The sequence below is a fragment of the Notothenia rossii genome (assembly GCF_949606895.1).
Source record: "Notothenia rossii genome assembly, chromosome: 3".
In the NCBI taxonomy this organism is placed as follows: Eukaryota; Metazoa; Chordata; class Actinopteri; order Perciformes; family Nototheniidae; genus Notothenia; species Notothenia rossii.
In genome coordinates this window covers 87,730,515-87,746,650 of record NC_136901.1, presented here as the reverse complement: position 1 = coordinate 87,746,650, position 16,136 = coordinate 87,730,515, and the positions used below count along the sequence as shown (strand labels likewise).

Here is a 16,136-nt window from a genome sequence, read left to right as displayed (position 1 = left end):
TTCAAATGTGTCAAACCGGTTGTGAATATGCAATAAAGCGAATATTGTCCTCTACCGGCACCCGTACAACTGCCTCCGTCACTCCCTGTGCGGTCTGTGATTGGTCCGTTTCAATCCTCGCGGGCTACTTGAACTGAGAGAAAGCTACAAACCTACATCTGCACGATTTACTGTTTATGCACTGAAGGCTAGCTGCTGCTGCTGTTTGTAGGTTGGTAAAATCATTTTGGAACTACTCTCGAGTATGGCGACTTGAGAAACACATTGAACCTCGTTGTAATTGTACCACCGGTGCACTTGGTTGTGTTTTGTGACTTTGTTTATTTAAGCGCCTCAGTTCCAAGAGTCGTTGCCATCTCAACAGAACCTTCCTCAGCAAGCTAGCAGCTAACGCTAGCCTTCATATATAACCTTCCATACGCGATACTTCGAAACGCTTTATATTTGAGTGATTTACAAGAGCACACACCAGCTGTAGCATCTCAGGCAAGCAAAGACAGTTTGTTATTTGAGGGGGAAACATGTCTGGAGTTAGCAGAGAGAGAAGCGCGGCTACTAGTGCGCTTCACAACCAAGAGAATGTGCTGTCACGACTGAGAGGCTCCATGAAACCCCGAGCTGCTGCAAACGAAAACCAAGAAAACCTTGCACCGAAACAAGGAGCCGCCGGCAGCAGAACCGTGCTGGGAGCCCTGCAGAACAACCTGCGGATCAAAGCCCAGAACCAGTGCGAGAAACAGGTAAGTGTGGGGACAACGATGCTACCATAGCTCACCAAGCTGCAGCTAGTGTCTGCTAATTATGACTGTAAATAAGAAAGGAGGGGGTGCCATTGTAGTTTTTGGAGGCAAATAATTTGTTACACTCGCTAGTTAACATTACTTCAGCTTTACTGCGTCATGGTTATAAAACAATGCAGATTAATGTACTTTTAAAGATATTGGATACTTCTGTTTTCCAGATAGTCCGCCATTTTAATCTCACCATTTGTGAAATACTTAATCCTTTTACTGCTGTATTCAGCGGATTTTATTATTCACTACAGACTTGTCTTGTGGTTTAATGTCTAATTAATCATCTGTGTGTACGTGAGTTCCTCCCGCCTTCTCTGTTGGTTGTATACTATGAGTGGCTGTTGCATAAGTGCTCGATGCTATCATCCTATTTTAGATGCACAAAAAATGTATGCAATATCGATGTGCTTTAAAAGTAGCTTGTGGAATTTCACATGCCTGATTTGATGCGAAGTGACCTTCTTTTTTTAAATCCCTATACAAATAAACACTTTACAATCTCATGCTTTCTGTAGCCTCGGTATATGAGCCTTCAATTACATATTTAGATTGTAGAACCAACACTTTTTAATGTCTTGTACTATTGTAGGGTTATTTCAGGTGTGTAAACATTTCCCATTGTGGGATAAATAGCTGAACAGTTTTTTTTTTTTTCTGCTTTCAGGAATCATCACAGTCCTTGTCCTGCAAAAATGAAGATTTGGGCAGAAACTGCTCAGAGAAGCCAGTCGCCAAGCCACCCATCTTCCAGATCCATGTGGATGAGCCTGATGGCGCCTGCATCAAGAAGCCACAGCCTGTGGTCAAAGCAAAGGCCAGCGCTGAAGCGACTTCCCTCGCAATCAGTGCTGTGGCACGGCTCCGACAGCCCCTGGCCACCCTCGATATTCCATCATCAATGGATGTCAGCTTTGGTGGGTTCTGAATACATTGCAACCTTTACAAGACACCTCAGACAAACCATCTTCATTTTTGTAATTGACAATCACAATCCTGTGCTTTGCAGAAACACACACTTTTGATTGCACTAAATGTTAAACTTTTCTTTCCTCAGACTCTCCCATGGACATGTCTGTGGTTGAGGGGGAGGAGAAACTAGTTGATGTAAATGATGTCCCAGAGTATGCTGCCGAAATCCACACATACCTGAGGGAAATGGAGGTGAGAAATACTACAAATGCATCTCTGCCTCAATCCTTTAAGCCATGTTTTGCAAGTTAAATATAATTGACGAGGCCTTTTCTAGAGCTCATTCAGGTATTCACAATTCTCCTGCAAGTTGTTGAGTAACTCTCTGCTCCACAGATTAAGACCAGGCCTAAAGCAGGCTACATGAAGAAGCAGCCGGACATCACCAACAGCATGAGGGCCATCCTGGTGGACTGGCTGGTCGAAGTTGGAGAAGAGTACAAGCTCCAGAATGAGACTCTGTACCTGGCTGTAAACTACATCGATCGCTTCCTCTCGTCCATGTCTGTCCTGAGGGGAAAGCTGCAGCTGGTCGGCACCGCCGCGATGCTGTTGGCTTCGTATGTACACATATTATATTGAAATGCAATGTTTTATTGTATTCTTTCCTGATGTGTGAAATGTTTATTTTAATGTTCCTCTGCAGGAAATTTGAAGAAATCTACCCCCCAGAGGTGGCAGAGTTTGTTTACATCACAGACGACACCTACACAAAGAAGCAAGTGTTGAGAATGGAGCATTTGGTGCTTAAAGTGCTTTCCTTTGATCTGGCTGCTCCAACAATTATCCAGTTTCTCTCCCAGTACTTCCTCAATAAGTCAGTCAACCAACAGGTGCAGAGCCTGGCAATGGTAAGCTTGCAGAACAAATATTTTATAAAAGTCCCAATGCTTCTGGACGCGATATCAAACATTTTCTATCCAAGGGGGCAACGACTGATCCCTACATTTTGTTTTGCAGTACCTTGGGGAGCTCAGTCTGGTCGACTCTGATCCCTTCCTGAAGTACATCCCATCCCACACAGCAGCTGCAGCCTACACTCTGGCAAACCACACGGTGACTGGTGGCTCATGGGTAAGTTTTTAGATAAAATGGTCTAAACGACACCATAATGTGAAAGATATATTTGTGAAAGCCTCTGCTGAAAGATGTCAGTTTAAACATCTAGCTTCCCCTGAATGGGAATCATTTTCCTTGTGTGTGCAAACGGCAACATGACTCTCCATGTCTGCTCCTCAGCCCAAGTCCTTGACAGAGATGAGCGGCTACTCCCTGGAAGATCTGATGCCTTGTGTTGAGGATCTGCACCAAATTTACCTCAATGCTGCTCAGCATGCGCAGCAGTCTGTTCGAGAGAAATACAAGGGCCCCAAGTGAGTAGCTTCTACTAGTCTCATTATTGGACGCCTTGGATTGGCTATTGTTTTATGAAGTCGAACAATTGTTCTAAAATACTTTATTTATCTTCCAGGTACTCTGAAGTTTCCCTCATCGATGCACCGTCGAAATTGCTGCTGAACTAACTTCTCTTCCCCCCCTCCCCCCGTGTAGTTTTGTAACCCTGTCGGTCTTCAATATTTTTTTAATGATGTATACCACAATTTAAAATGAAAATGCCTACTCTTCTTGGGGTAGCGCTAGATGTTTAGAGTTTTTTTTTAAAAAGGTATTTTTATATAATCCTGACATCACACCAGATGCTACAGTTTTGTTGGTGAATCAAGCAGTTTTAATGTTGACTTCTAATCACAGACAAAATGTAGAGGCCTTATCAGCGCTCATTCTGCTTCAAGCTACAGCGTCTTAATCTCCACTAGACCTGTAATGTTCTGAACTCAAAACCTGTTTTTTACACTTTTAATGGTTTTGGGTCAAAAGCAGTCATTGTTGATGGTTAAACTTTTGACGTCGTGAAATGCAGATTAAAGTACATTTTGTCTGTAGTGGAGTCAGCTGTCATTATATTGGAGTCTTGTAAATTCTACTGCTTTTGTCAAGGCACCATCTGCACTGTAAAATATGGCTCTTGTAAATAAAATGCATTTAAAGTCAGACTTCATGTCTACATCTTTATGCTCACATTGAACACATGGGGGCAGCAGAGGACCACTTTTGCTCAAAGGTTTTCTTCTATTTACAAAGGGAAATTCAACTAATGGTAATTCCATGTCTTGAAGTGGACATTCTATTTTTAACATCTCTTCTGCAATACTTTGAGTTCAAACACTCTGACTTCAACAGAAAAGTCAACACAAGTTAGCGTAGCTCTGATTGTATTCAGACCATCATTTAACCTGTGGGGAATAGCCTGCATAGACACGTTTAAACTGTTGGACACACCTGAAGGCTAACCTTTTAAAGCAAAGGAATAAATGATCTCATATGCAAAAAGGTGTTTATGTACTAAACACTTCCAACTTTAAACGTGGCTTGTTAAATCGTTCACAGAAATAAGATTTAGTCAAATAAAAAGCCTGTTTATAAAATAGGAGAATGGCTTGAACAACGCATTTACACTTTAGCCTATGGAAAATTCTTCAATGAAATGATTACTATCCCTCAAAGTAAGTAATGTAAATCCAACATGGTCTAAATAAATTGTTAGACTGAATTTTTAATTAGTATAATGGAAACATAAATATCATGCGTGGCAAGCCATTGCTCCTTTTTTGTCTGCATGAATTATTAATGACATCAGATTGGCTTCTTTTTTTTTTAGTCGTCATTCACTGATTTGATTTCCTTGGTGAAAGTGAAGTGAGAGAGCTGGTGACGTTGTAGGCATCTCTCTCTCTTCCCCACTTTCTCATGATAAATTGGGAGGCAGGCTTTGTGCGAGGAGTCTGGCAGGAGAGAGGAAGCACATCCAGCTGCAGAGAGCCTTCCACCATTTCAGGAGAATGGACAGCTGAGACCATGCACACACTCTCAACAGGTTTTATATCTTACTGACGGCACTCACATGGGACTCTATCGAGAATAAAACCATGGGAACAGAGGGGAATTCAATAACATAGCAAAACCAGTTGGATACCTGTTCGTACAATGGCTCCTTCAGCTACAGCACAGCATCTGTAAACCCCTGAGAAGATCAAAGTGTGGGAAAAGAGGTTTTTTCGTTATTGTTGGAAGAGGTAGGCAGGGTGGGTTTCTACCTAACCTCATGCCTGCCCCCAGACAATTTCTGGTGGAGTCCACCTCGCTGCCCCTGGCTCTGGACTGGAGCGTGAACCTGAGCCTGTACGTGGGGCTGCTCCTCGGACTCCTCACCCTCATGCTGCTTCTCCTCTGGATGCTCCTCAAGCAGCTGAGTAACTCGGTGGGGAAATCCTCACTGCAGCCTGGACGCTCTTTCAGGCAACCTGGCTTAGAACAGAGGCTTCAGCACGTGTTGTGAAAGAAAAGGGGACAAATCTGCCAAAAACAATGCCAGGGATGAGGCGTGTTGGAGTTTCTTTGCAGATTCATGTAAGAAAATGACTTTAAAACTCCAATGCTTATATTCCCTCTAAAAATAATAAAACGTGTACATGTCTATAGAAATCACTGTCTGTTTTTTTTACTTTTTAACAGTGTAATATGGTTTCTACAACATTGTCCCTCTGACATGCATGAGGAAACATCTATATTATCCTGCAAAATTAAAAACCTTATTATAATGCAACAGCTATTTCATTTGATCTCTCAGGTGGATAAACAGAGACAAGCACAAGCATCTTATTTGCTGAGAAAAAGCACTGCCAAGATTAAAATGCTGATTAAAGCATTGCATCCAGGTGGGCCATTTGCATTTCTCTCATCTCATTGGTAAATTGGCAGGAGGAACATTGAGGATATGCCAACGAGGAGAAATATGAAAAGAGCTATGTGCCGCTTCCTTTCACCTCCCTGTCCATGTCAAAAGACAGAGTAAACGAGACCCTAGAGGGAAAAGCAAAATGTGAACTGCAAGAAGAGTTTCGCCGGTGTTCATTACCAAGTGGTGACTGAACATATGCAGAGGCTTTTTAACCCTTTTCTATCATTGTTTCTTAGGTGTATTGATGTTCTTTAGTCATTAGTGAGAGGTCGCCAGGCTGTCTGTGATTAAATGCTGCGAGAGGAATCAATATATCCACTTCCCTGAGGGGGAGCATGTTAATTAAACATCGACAGTTAATTTTCGAAAAGAGCAAGAACTAAAACGAACATGTTTCAGACTGAGAGCTCTTGGGTGAGATGCCTTAGCGTTAATATTTCTACCCATAGATTCATTTAAAGGCATCTATTTTCTGTTGTTTTTGTGGCTTCTGTTTGCCTTTTTATTTTCTTGCCAAGTAAGATGAGAAGATAGAGTTGATTTTTATAAAAAGAAAAAATAATTTTGCATAATTCCCTAACAGAGCAGGGCACTGATGTTCTGCGAAGAGTCAACAAATGTCTTAATTGTGAGTGTCCTCGTTTTCAGTATTATGTTTCATTTGCACAAAATAAACTGGTTTATATTTGGTACTACTTTGTCACTGATAACTACCCCTTTTAATTTAAGTAATTTTTGATTGAATCCATTTTAGAAACAGCAGATAGCTTAGCATAAAGACAGGAAACAGGGGTAACATCTTTCCTAACTTTGTACAAAGGTTACAAAATATAACTGCCTATAAAGCTTTCTAATTATCGACTTTAACCTGTACAGAAGTCAAAGTGTACATATTGGCCTATTCAGACCGAGCTAGGCCAGCTGTTCTTCTGATTCAAGTCTTTATGCTAAGCTAAGCTAACCAGCTGCTAAAACTTGCTGCATACAAAGAGTAAAGAGGTGATGGCCATGAATCTTATTGTGTTATTCTTGTCAAGTAAGCTAATAAGTGTATTTCCCAAAAGGTTGTTCCTGTTAATACGGTCTCTCACTTCTATTGGTCGGTCTGAAAACTCCTACTATCTCTATTTCAAACAAGGACATCTTCATGGTTTTCCCTTCAACACGTCAGAACACAGGTTATTAGAGAAACTAATAACAGTTTGCAGCTCCCTTCAGCAACTGAGCTTCTGTTTAATGAGGTCTGACATTGTGCGTAGATCCCACGACGCCATGTTTCTCCTTCTCTGTTGTTGAGCTGAAATGTGTCCCCTGGCACTCCTGACCGTCTGTGTTGTCTCAATCGTCCTCTAATAAGTACAGTGCCATATGTCTGCGAATACATTGCACATGTGCAGACCCATAAGAGAAAATCCTTATTAATTCAGACATTTACCGAGTGACAGCATCCATGGGACAGTGTCCTGTCTGTTGTATTCCCCTGCTGGGTTTATCCTGAAGACATTGGAGAGAGAGCTTCTGGTCAAGAAACGATAAGAACATCAGATAACATGTGGTGAAAGTGGAACAGTCTCTGTCCCACATTCTGTGTCCATTTCCTGGCCCCTATGGTTGTGTTGTTGTGTGAGCTATGAAAACACTTGGAGTGGTAACAGTATCACGGTTTACATTGGTATTACTATTCGTCTTAATCATACCTATTTGGAGTATGTATTTATTGTTAACAATCACAAGACACGGATTCAAAGCTGACAGCTGATGTTATTTTTCACTTATTAGTAATTTACATGTAACATGCTATTCTGCTGCTCACATGTTAACTAACATGCTTAAGTAGTTTAACATATTAACATTATTTTGCTTTTTAATCAGGTTTTTAATTATGTTCTTAAGGGTCATTTCAGCGGGCAGATGATTAGCATGGTTTAGCATGGCACAATGTGGTTTTTACACTTATTTATTTTGTATTGACTCAACTAACAAGATGCAACATTATAAATTAATTTCTGAGTTTTAGATGAGCTGGTCATTCCTAGCATTCAGTGCCATTTAGGTCCCCACCACATTATATCATATATTTTGTATTTAAAAGGTCTAATGCTTATTTTTTAAAAGCTTGGTTTTAAATGTTTATACCCTCTACCATAAAACAACAATGTTATTTAGCCAGGATATAAACAATTCTAAATAATTACTCTGATTTTAGCACAAGTAGGCCAAATTGCTGTGTCCCCAATCATGTTTGCTCAACTTCTGTAACAGATATACAAAAAGAAATCAAAGAAATAGAAACAAATTCTACATTTTTGTGAGTGTTGTATGACCCTTTTGCTAATATTCCTCACCAAATTGAAATTGTTGTTATTAATTCATTTGTATTGAAAATAAAGTGTGTGTCCCCTGTTTGAATGTCCCCCCTGTTACTCTGATTTGAATCCGTCTGGACACGCCCCTTTACTATTCTACTATTTGTATGACTCAAGAAGAAGAAGGATACATTTTGAGTGGGAAATAATCTTCAAGAAGCAGAGTGAATGCGTTCTTCCTTCAACGTTTTTCTAATGTTTTAAAGAACTTAACTATTGCGGTAAAGCATAAAATGTCCACCCTGTTATGCTCATTTTTAGTGGAACTGATCATTTGTTTTACATTTAGAAAATATGGTGAATATATCTATCAAATATATGTTTCTGTTGTCACCGAGTCCTAGCTTGATTATCATCACACATGTAGCAATAGCCAAGTTTAGCATAAAATGTCCACCCTGTTACCGTCCACCCTGTTATTATATTTCACAGTAACAGGTGCACACACAGTAACTGGGGATGGTACAAAAATAAATGTTTAAGCTTAATATCCTGAGCTTGACCAAAATATTTTTCTTATACTTTAACAAGCCATCATTCAGATTAAATTTTAAAAAAACATGGAAAATTAGGTTTTTTATTTTTGAATACCCTAAATGAAATGGCACCGAATGCTAGGAATGACCCAGATATGTTTTCTTTAGACAGCGTTTCCCCTGCTTGCATTTATGCTAACAAACATCACATGCTATCTCTAGCTAAAAGCTTTCAATGCAGATGTGCTAAATATGGATCTAATGGCAAGATGCAATTATCTTATCTTAAGTAGTCATGCTTATTAGCTTAAAATAAATATTATTTGGTGAGATGAAGAGACATGTTTTGCTTAATATAATAGGACTGAGCATATTCTAGAATGAGAGGGCTATGGTTCAGAGGTTGTAGGCCCTAAAGCCTATTTTCTTTATAGTGGAATCGAGGCTAAAGAAGCTAACAGGCAAACAGGCCAACTTCCCTACCACCTCCAGGTAATCAATGTTGGTGCGGATAATAGACTATACACCTAATGTTGTTCTTTCCTATGTTTTGAAGCAAGTATGCCTGACAGCAGGCAAAGCTAACTTTGCTGGTAGTTTCCCAAGTAATAGGACATTGTTTTCAAGGCTCACATCATGCCGTCATTTGATTGTTCATTTAACACGCTATAAGCTAACAGGCAAACAGGCTAACTTCCCTATCAACTCCAGATAATCAATACTGGTGCAGCTAATACAACTACATCATATTGTTCTGTCTTGAAGGAATTGTCGGACAGCAGGCAGTGCTCATCTTACATGGAGTTTTCTACTTAAATGTCTATTCAAATGGGCCACACTGGAAACTGTACTCTCTGTCCAATGCTACATTGTTCTTTCCAGCAGGGCTGTGGAAAGTTAGCAAACGCAAAAGGTAGATTTTCACCCTTCAAAAAACTGACTCAAATATTATGATGTGCTCAAGAGGCCAGCTAATATTTGTTGAAATAGAGCCATCTGCATTGATAACACCTGCCCTCAGCAGAGAGGAGAACATGAAACAGCCTCTGAGAGCTGTTTGTGGATGTCTTGTGATTGATGATGGCTTATTGTCTGTCAGTCAGCACCTGACAAAGTGATCAGTCCACAGCTCTGTACACCTGCTGTCCCATGGCGCTACGCTCATGAATCAAAAATCACATTGATTCAGTTTAGAAACAACAAACAACTCAGGGAGCAGGAAGGGGAAGCAGTCAGCAGCTCCCTGATTTTTAAAGTTAGAGCACTTTATGGCTGTTGCTTCTTGAATGAAAACTCATTTTATTTTGAGGTAAAAAATGTAAATCTTGAAACTCAATTTGACATCACGTCAAAGTCCATCTGCTCTGGAGCTTTAGATTTTCTTCTTCTTTTGGAGATACGGGGGTGTTTTATATGAATTTTATTAACTTTATTTATGTAAATTAGTAACAGGGCCATTCTGCAAAATACTGTATGACATTTAAATTAGGTAATTTGTCCAGGAAGAGAATTTCAACACCTAAAAAGACATCAATTTGGGATTTAGCTATGATTTGGCTTTTATAAAAACACTGCACTGATTGCCCTCCTTGGAGGCACTATGATTAATGCATGCACATAATAAAGCGTTTTTTTCTTTCCAAATTATTTCTGAAATACTAGGTTTAAGCCACTAAAATAAAGATCTTTTGAACATTAAAGCATGTAAACACGTCACAGTATAAAGGCACAAAATACAATTATGACATTTTAAATGAGCATAATAAAGGAATAACCCCAAGACTATAGATGGAATCAAAACCTCCATTAACCCTTATGTTGTGTTCGGGTCTCCCGTGACCTGTTTCAAGTTACAATTATATAATAACTACAATCTAGTTTTTTTGATCGGAACAAGGCTTCATGATATCCTCCACAACAGATATAAACACTACAAAACTGATTTGGACAATTTTAGCCAAGTCTGAAGGTCACTAGAAGAAAAAGTGTATAATTTGGTGTTCGAGTCTGGGGAGACCCAGCAGAATTGTTGTGGGTGACTCGGGCCATATTTGGCCCAATCAAGATTCATCTTTGACTTTAGACACCCCCACCCCCTTCATTCACTGTAACAATAATTTTTCGCAACATGCACCTGATCTCCCCTCCCCCCACGGTAACCCGACCTTTCTCAAAGAATATGTACACTAACACTTGAACCTGAAAACACACAGGCACGTGTGCAATATGTGGTGTAATGTGTTTTTGGGCCATACAATACAATTACAACAGGATTGTACGGTTATGCATGCATTATAAGTTAGTTATGATGTAGTTAAAACAATATTGGATGATAGTCATTCTTTTTGAGTGTTTTGGACTGAGATAAATCATGGGTCAAAATGAAATACCCGTGAACATCATGTACAGCTTTCGAACACAACACAAGGGTTAAGGAATTAAAATATTTATCATAGATTTTATTTTCAAACAGTGATCCATTGCATGATTAATCATGAAGGGTATGGACTAAAACAACTTCTCAATTATAGAGGAATGAAAGAAAATAAATCAATATTCAATCTGATGAATGTGTTATTAGCTGCTTGTTTATAACGGATTAATGAAAATTGGTTCAATGTCAGTCTGAGATGAAACTGGAGCGCCTGTAACCGGATAACCTGAGAGATGGTGTTCACACTCTCATCCTTCATTACAGCTCTCACTTTAATTAAGGTTTGCAGGGGCAGTGTTGATTATATGTGAGATGCACCTCGGCGACTCGCTCTGCTGATCCCTTCACTCCTGTCAGACTTCCAGCATCTGCTCGTCTCCTGTTTGCAGTAACACTCGTCTGCCTGGAATCAACCGTTCGTGAAAACATGTCCTCCGAAATGAAACATACACTGGATATGTGTAAGGGAGAGGCAGCCAACTAATCAAAATGACATGTTAAATCTCACTGCAAAATGGTTTATTATTATTTAAAAGGAATCTCTTTCACTGTTGATATTCAGTAATAGAAAATAACCAAATTACTTAAGTAAAACATGCAGGTATTGTTAATTCACTCAAGTTTAAACCCTGATTTACTTTTACCCCACTACATTCATTTAACAATCATTGTTACTTTACACATTTGGGTTTACATACAAAACATTCTGATCTTATCTTATTATTAAATGAAATAATAGCTCTACCTCAACCAACTCAACATTTTAAATGACGCCGGCGGGGGGTTACGGGGCTTAACAGGTTAAGTGTAAAAAATATTCACGGAATTGTGTCTCAGGGCTTCTTAAGATTTAATAAACTATGAATGTGTCATACTCACTTAACGGGAAGAAACTCAGCTAAATGACGATACGAACCATTTTTACTGAAACAAAACACAAATCTCACAAGAAGCGTCTAAATTAGCCCTGAGCGAAAAATTGCTAACGCACTTAGCACAGAACTCTAGCTATAAATACTTTATTACTTATCGGATCTGCACAATCAATATATTAGCTAGCAAGCTGAGATTCCACAGATTCTAGAGGTATTAGTATCATCACTGAGCGATCAGAACTCGTGACATGGGAAGCAAATACAGACATCACAACACAGAGCTTTATGGAGCAAAAACGGGAGAAACGTCGTAGCTGTTGTTCTGATCAAAAGTTATGTTCAATGGCATTAAAACGAGAAAAACGCGGCTGAAGGTTAATCCAATGTGTCTGTGTCACTTTGAAATGATTAGTGATAATACATCATTCCATTTTTATGTCAAAAACTGAGTTTTCATATTAGCTGCTGTGATAGCTACCAGAGTGTTTGACAGCTTCCTGTTTTGGGTATTCTGGCTACGCATCACTCGTACTCCTTATTTGGTAACGTGTAGGTGGATTTAGAATTTCCCCTCGATTATATTGGCTCTGACGGTTAAAAAGAGATGTCAATCATCAAAATCGACCAAGGGGGGCCGGAGATATGGAAAATCCACCCAAATGACCACAGAAGTATTTATTTTTTGCTAAACCTCTCTAAAAAGGTCAAATTTCACTTGTTTTGCATCAATCTTGATACAGGGTACTTATTATATGTTATAGTTTGGATTCCTAAAGCTTTTAATCTACTATCCCATCATTCAAGGGTGGTTTTCACTATAATTCAATTCAATCTTTATTTCAGACTCAAGGTCCATATCACATACAAAATGACAAAATACACAACAATAAATAAACAAAAAAACAGATGAAAAACCTAAAATCAGTCCAATTACAGCTAGCCACAGATACTGTATATGCTCACTGTCTGTAGAGGCTGGTGCGCCAATGTCTCCAAATCATGGAACCGAGTAGAACTCTTCACAGGGTTAATTAAAATCGAGATAACATGATTGTCTGACTCTTCTAGGCGAGACATGAATTTGTACACTACATTTCTTAAAAGGGCTTGACAGGTACAGTAGGTAAGTTAACAAACAGCTGGCTGGCACTGTGCCATCTTGGTACCCTCAACAGCAACCGTAAAGCATCATTGTATGCAACTTTTAGTTTTTGCAACTCCACAGGTGAGCCGTGTACAATGGTGTACAGAAAGCTTTAAAAAGTGATACCTTGACATCTACAGAGCACTACAGAAATTTCCGCGTTAATATTTTTGCCCGGGCATACAGTTTGGAGCGTTGTCTATGGATGTCTTTGTCCTCTGTGAGATCATCAGAGATATAATGACCAAGGTACTTCATCTCACTGCACACAAGAAGAATGTTGCTACTGAGAATAAAATGAGGAAATACAGCCTTTTTATCCCCTTTACTTCACACACTTGCTACTGTTCTTGGCGTTATACTTCATATTAAAATCAATGACATACTGGGAACAAATCCTTAGAAGCTGTTGTAAGCCAGCACTGCACGGGGAAAAGATGATCTGTGTACATAAGGTGGTTGACACAGCCAGTAAGTAATGTTTTTTTTTTGGATGGACACTATAATTTATGTTCAATCTGAATTTACTTTAAAATTAAAATATCTGTATTGATTCTGACTTTTCTACATCCAACTCACAGGTTTGTCATTGCTTTGAGAAAAAAGATTATTAATTTACCCCTTTTAGAAGTGAAGTTATAGTCATTTGTTCTGGGAATGTCATTTTCGAGCCTGAGACCTGGAAACAGGCTCGGGGCTTAACAGGTTGCATAATTCAATAAGTATAGATCGTATAACACTGACAGAGGATATTTTTCTGTATTTAGTATTTTTTACTTATGTAGTAAAAATGTAATGTAGAACTGAATGTCACTGTGATTATATTTTAGTACAAGATACGAAGAATCCACCTCTGATAAGGCTCAAATACAAATCATCTGTTCTTTTAATATATTAATTACTTTATTTCGGAACATGTTGATTTAAAAAGGGTATAGAGTCAGACAGAAGTACATTTAGAGTTCCTTTTTTCAAATATTTAGTTACCACTTTATTCATAATTATTATTCGCAAAACAAAACTATTTTCTCATTAATTAAATATATCAGGAACCCCACCAGAACATTTTTTAACGTCTTAAAACGGCGTCCACTATTCATAGCAACATCTCTTTAGAACCACTTGCTTTTAAATATTTAACCCTTTGTCATTTTTTTAAAGGTCACACAAAAAACGTTGTGACGAGGTCATGATCTCGTGCTTCCAATGACAGCGCGGGACACTCGATCCCTGCAGGAAGAGGAAGTCCTGACAGCTTTCCCTTGTGACGCTGCAGAGGAGAAAATAAAGAGCTCCACCTGAGCCGCACTTCACCTGTGAGGAGAGAGCAGAAACACACCTGTCGGTAAGAACACTTACAGTTTCTAATTCCTCTGGACTCATGCTTTGTTTTAGAGAGTAACATACTAACAGTGGTGGAAGAAGTACAAAACGTTTTAATATAATTTAAACAGATTATAGGCAGCAAAATGTTCCCTGTCGATGGTTTACTATTATATAGGTTGTTTTGGATTCATATTACTGCTGCATTGTTGTGTGGGTTGCTTTTAACTGCTGTATAGGTGTTGTATTTCATTCCTATATAAATACTGTCGCTTCATTATCATATATGATCACTTATCCAGAAGTCTTTTAACGTGTTTTAGCACCTACCGTATTTACAATGTTGTTTTTAAACTATTCTGTATCTCTTTTATGCATCTGTTATTCCATTATGTTTATTTATTGTGTTCCTTTCTGCAGTCTTCTTATTAAGTGTTAATGATGATGTACCTTACCTTATAATATTTTAAGATCATCATGTGTTGGTTTGCTTGACACTGTCTTCTGAGGATGTGTCTCTAAAAACCTGACTTTTTAGATTCCTGTTTAATAGTTTGTAATTGATTTCCCAGCTGATCCAAGAGGCATTTCAAGTAGTTTAGAGAATTAGGAGAACCTCTCAATCTACAAAGAAAGACTCCAAGCTTAAGTTTATTAAAACCATTCTAATTCAATTATAATTAGGCTACATGGTTTGAAAAAGAGGTTACTATTAAAATGTTCCTCTTAGATGAAGGTGTGTAAAATGGAAATGTTCTGTACAAAGTACAAGTAGCCTACCTTGAATTTGTGTTTCAGTACTTACAACAGTTCAATCAGGAGAGACTTCATTTTGTTTAAATAACATTGACACATGCCATATGATAAATGTTAAGTCTTTGGCGATTAGAACCCGATCCTGAAATCGTATATCTTGAGGAGGAAATGCAGCCGTGAGCATATAACCCCAGGGTCTAGAGACGATGGTGATGATGCTGAAGATCTGGATTTGATGAGGAGATGGGATGAAGAGGAGAGGTGTGATGAGTAGTGATGTTACGCATTGCGTCGAGGCTTCGGAGCATGGGTGTTTCTCAATGTCGAGGACGCTTCCTTGGTAGGACATGTCTTCCGAGTCACTTCCTTCAGAAGCGAGGCAAGAATCCTTCCTAGGCCGTTTCTCAATCTCGAGGATACTGGCTTCCAAGCCAATATTTCAAGGATGCTACGTCATCGAGTGCCGCCGAAGTACTGTTCCAATCTCCAGCATACTTGGAATTCCACCGAGGCCGCGTCCTTGGTTTGGGGGAAATTTCTAGGCTGCACATTGGTAGACTTTGTGTCCTTAAAATCCCCACAATCCTTTGCGCACGGACCAATTTCAAAAACCCTTGCGGAGAATGGCTAAACCGACGCAGCACACATTTAAATGTAAGTATGTAGTGGGTTGGAAAATGTGTTGGTAAATTTGTTACTTTGTTAAATTTGTTACCACCATAAATGTGTTCCGTGAAAGTAAAGCAATTTCATAATTAGATAGACATCGTGAGGTATTTATTTTCGTTACAGGTTATGTTGAAACCATTAGAGAGAGTGGCACACTTTTTAGCCTGTTCCATTCTTCTTCGTTTTCCGAAGCTGTGACTTGGAAGTATACTTGCTTCGTTTCTGAAGGAAGTGACTTGGAAGTACGCGACTACCAAGCCAGCATCCTCATGATTGAGAAACGGCCCTAGCCTCGGAAAACGAAGAATGGTGGAACAGGCTAACAGGTGTGCAGGTGTGCGTCATATGCGAGGCCCCGCCTTAAATGGAGCGCGATTTCCGCCAAAGATTTGGAAATTGGTCCATGCGCAAAGCATTGTGGGGATTTTAAGACCGCGGAGGATACACATGTGCAGCCTCGAAATTTCCCGCAACAAAGGACGCCGGCCTCGGTAGAATTCCAAGGAGCCTGGACATTGGAACAGTCATTGG

General features: G+C 39.2%; 1 protein-coding gene across 1 annotated transcript; it reads left to right on the top strand.

Annotated features, from left to right (window-relative positions):
* Positions 1-148: 148 nt before the first annotated feature.
* Positions 149-3,817, top strand: ccna2 (cyclin A2). The gene is made up of 8 exons (XM_079672445.1): positions 149-740; positions 1,459-1,708; positions 1,849-1,955; positions 2,100-2,323; positions 2,410-2,614; positions 2,724-2,837; positions 3,003-3,136; positions 3,235-3,817. The coding sequence occupies exons 1-8, from the start codon at positions 522-524 to the stop codon at positions 3,284-3,286; spliced, it is 1,305 nt and encodes a 434-aa protein (XP_079528571.1). The 5' UTR covers positions 149-521; the 3' UTR covers positions 3,287-3,817.
* The last annotated feature ends 12,319 nt before the right edge of the window (positions 3,818-16,136 follow it).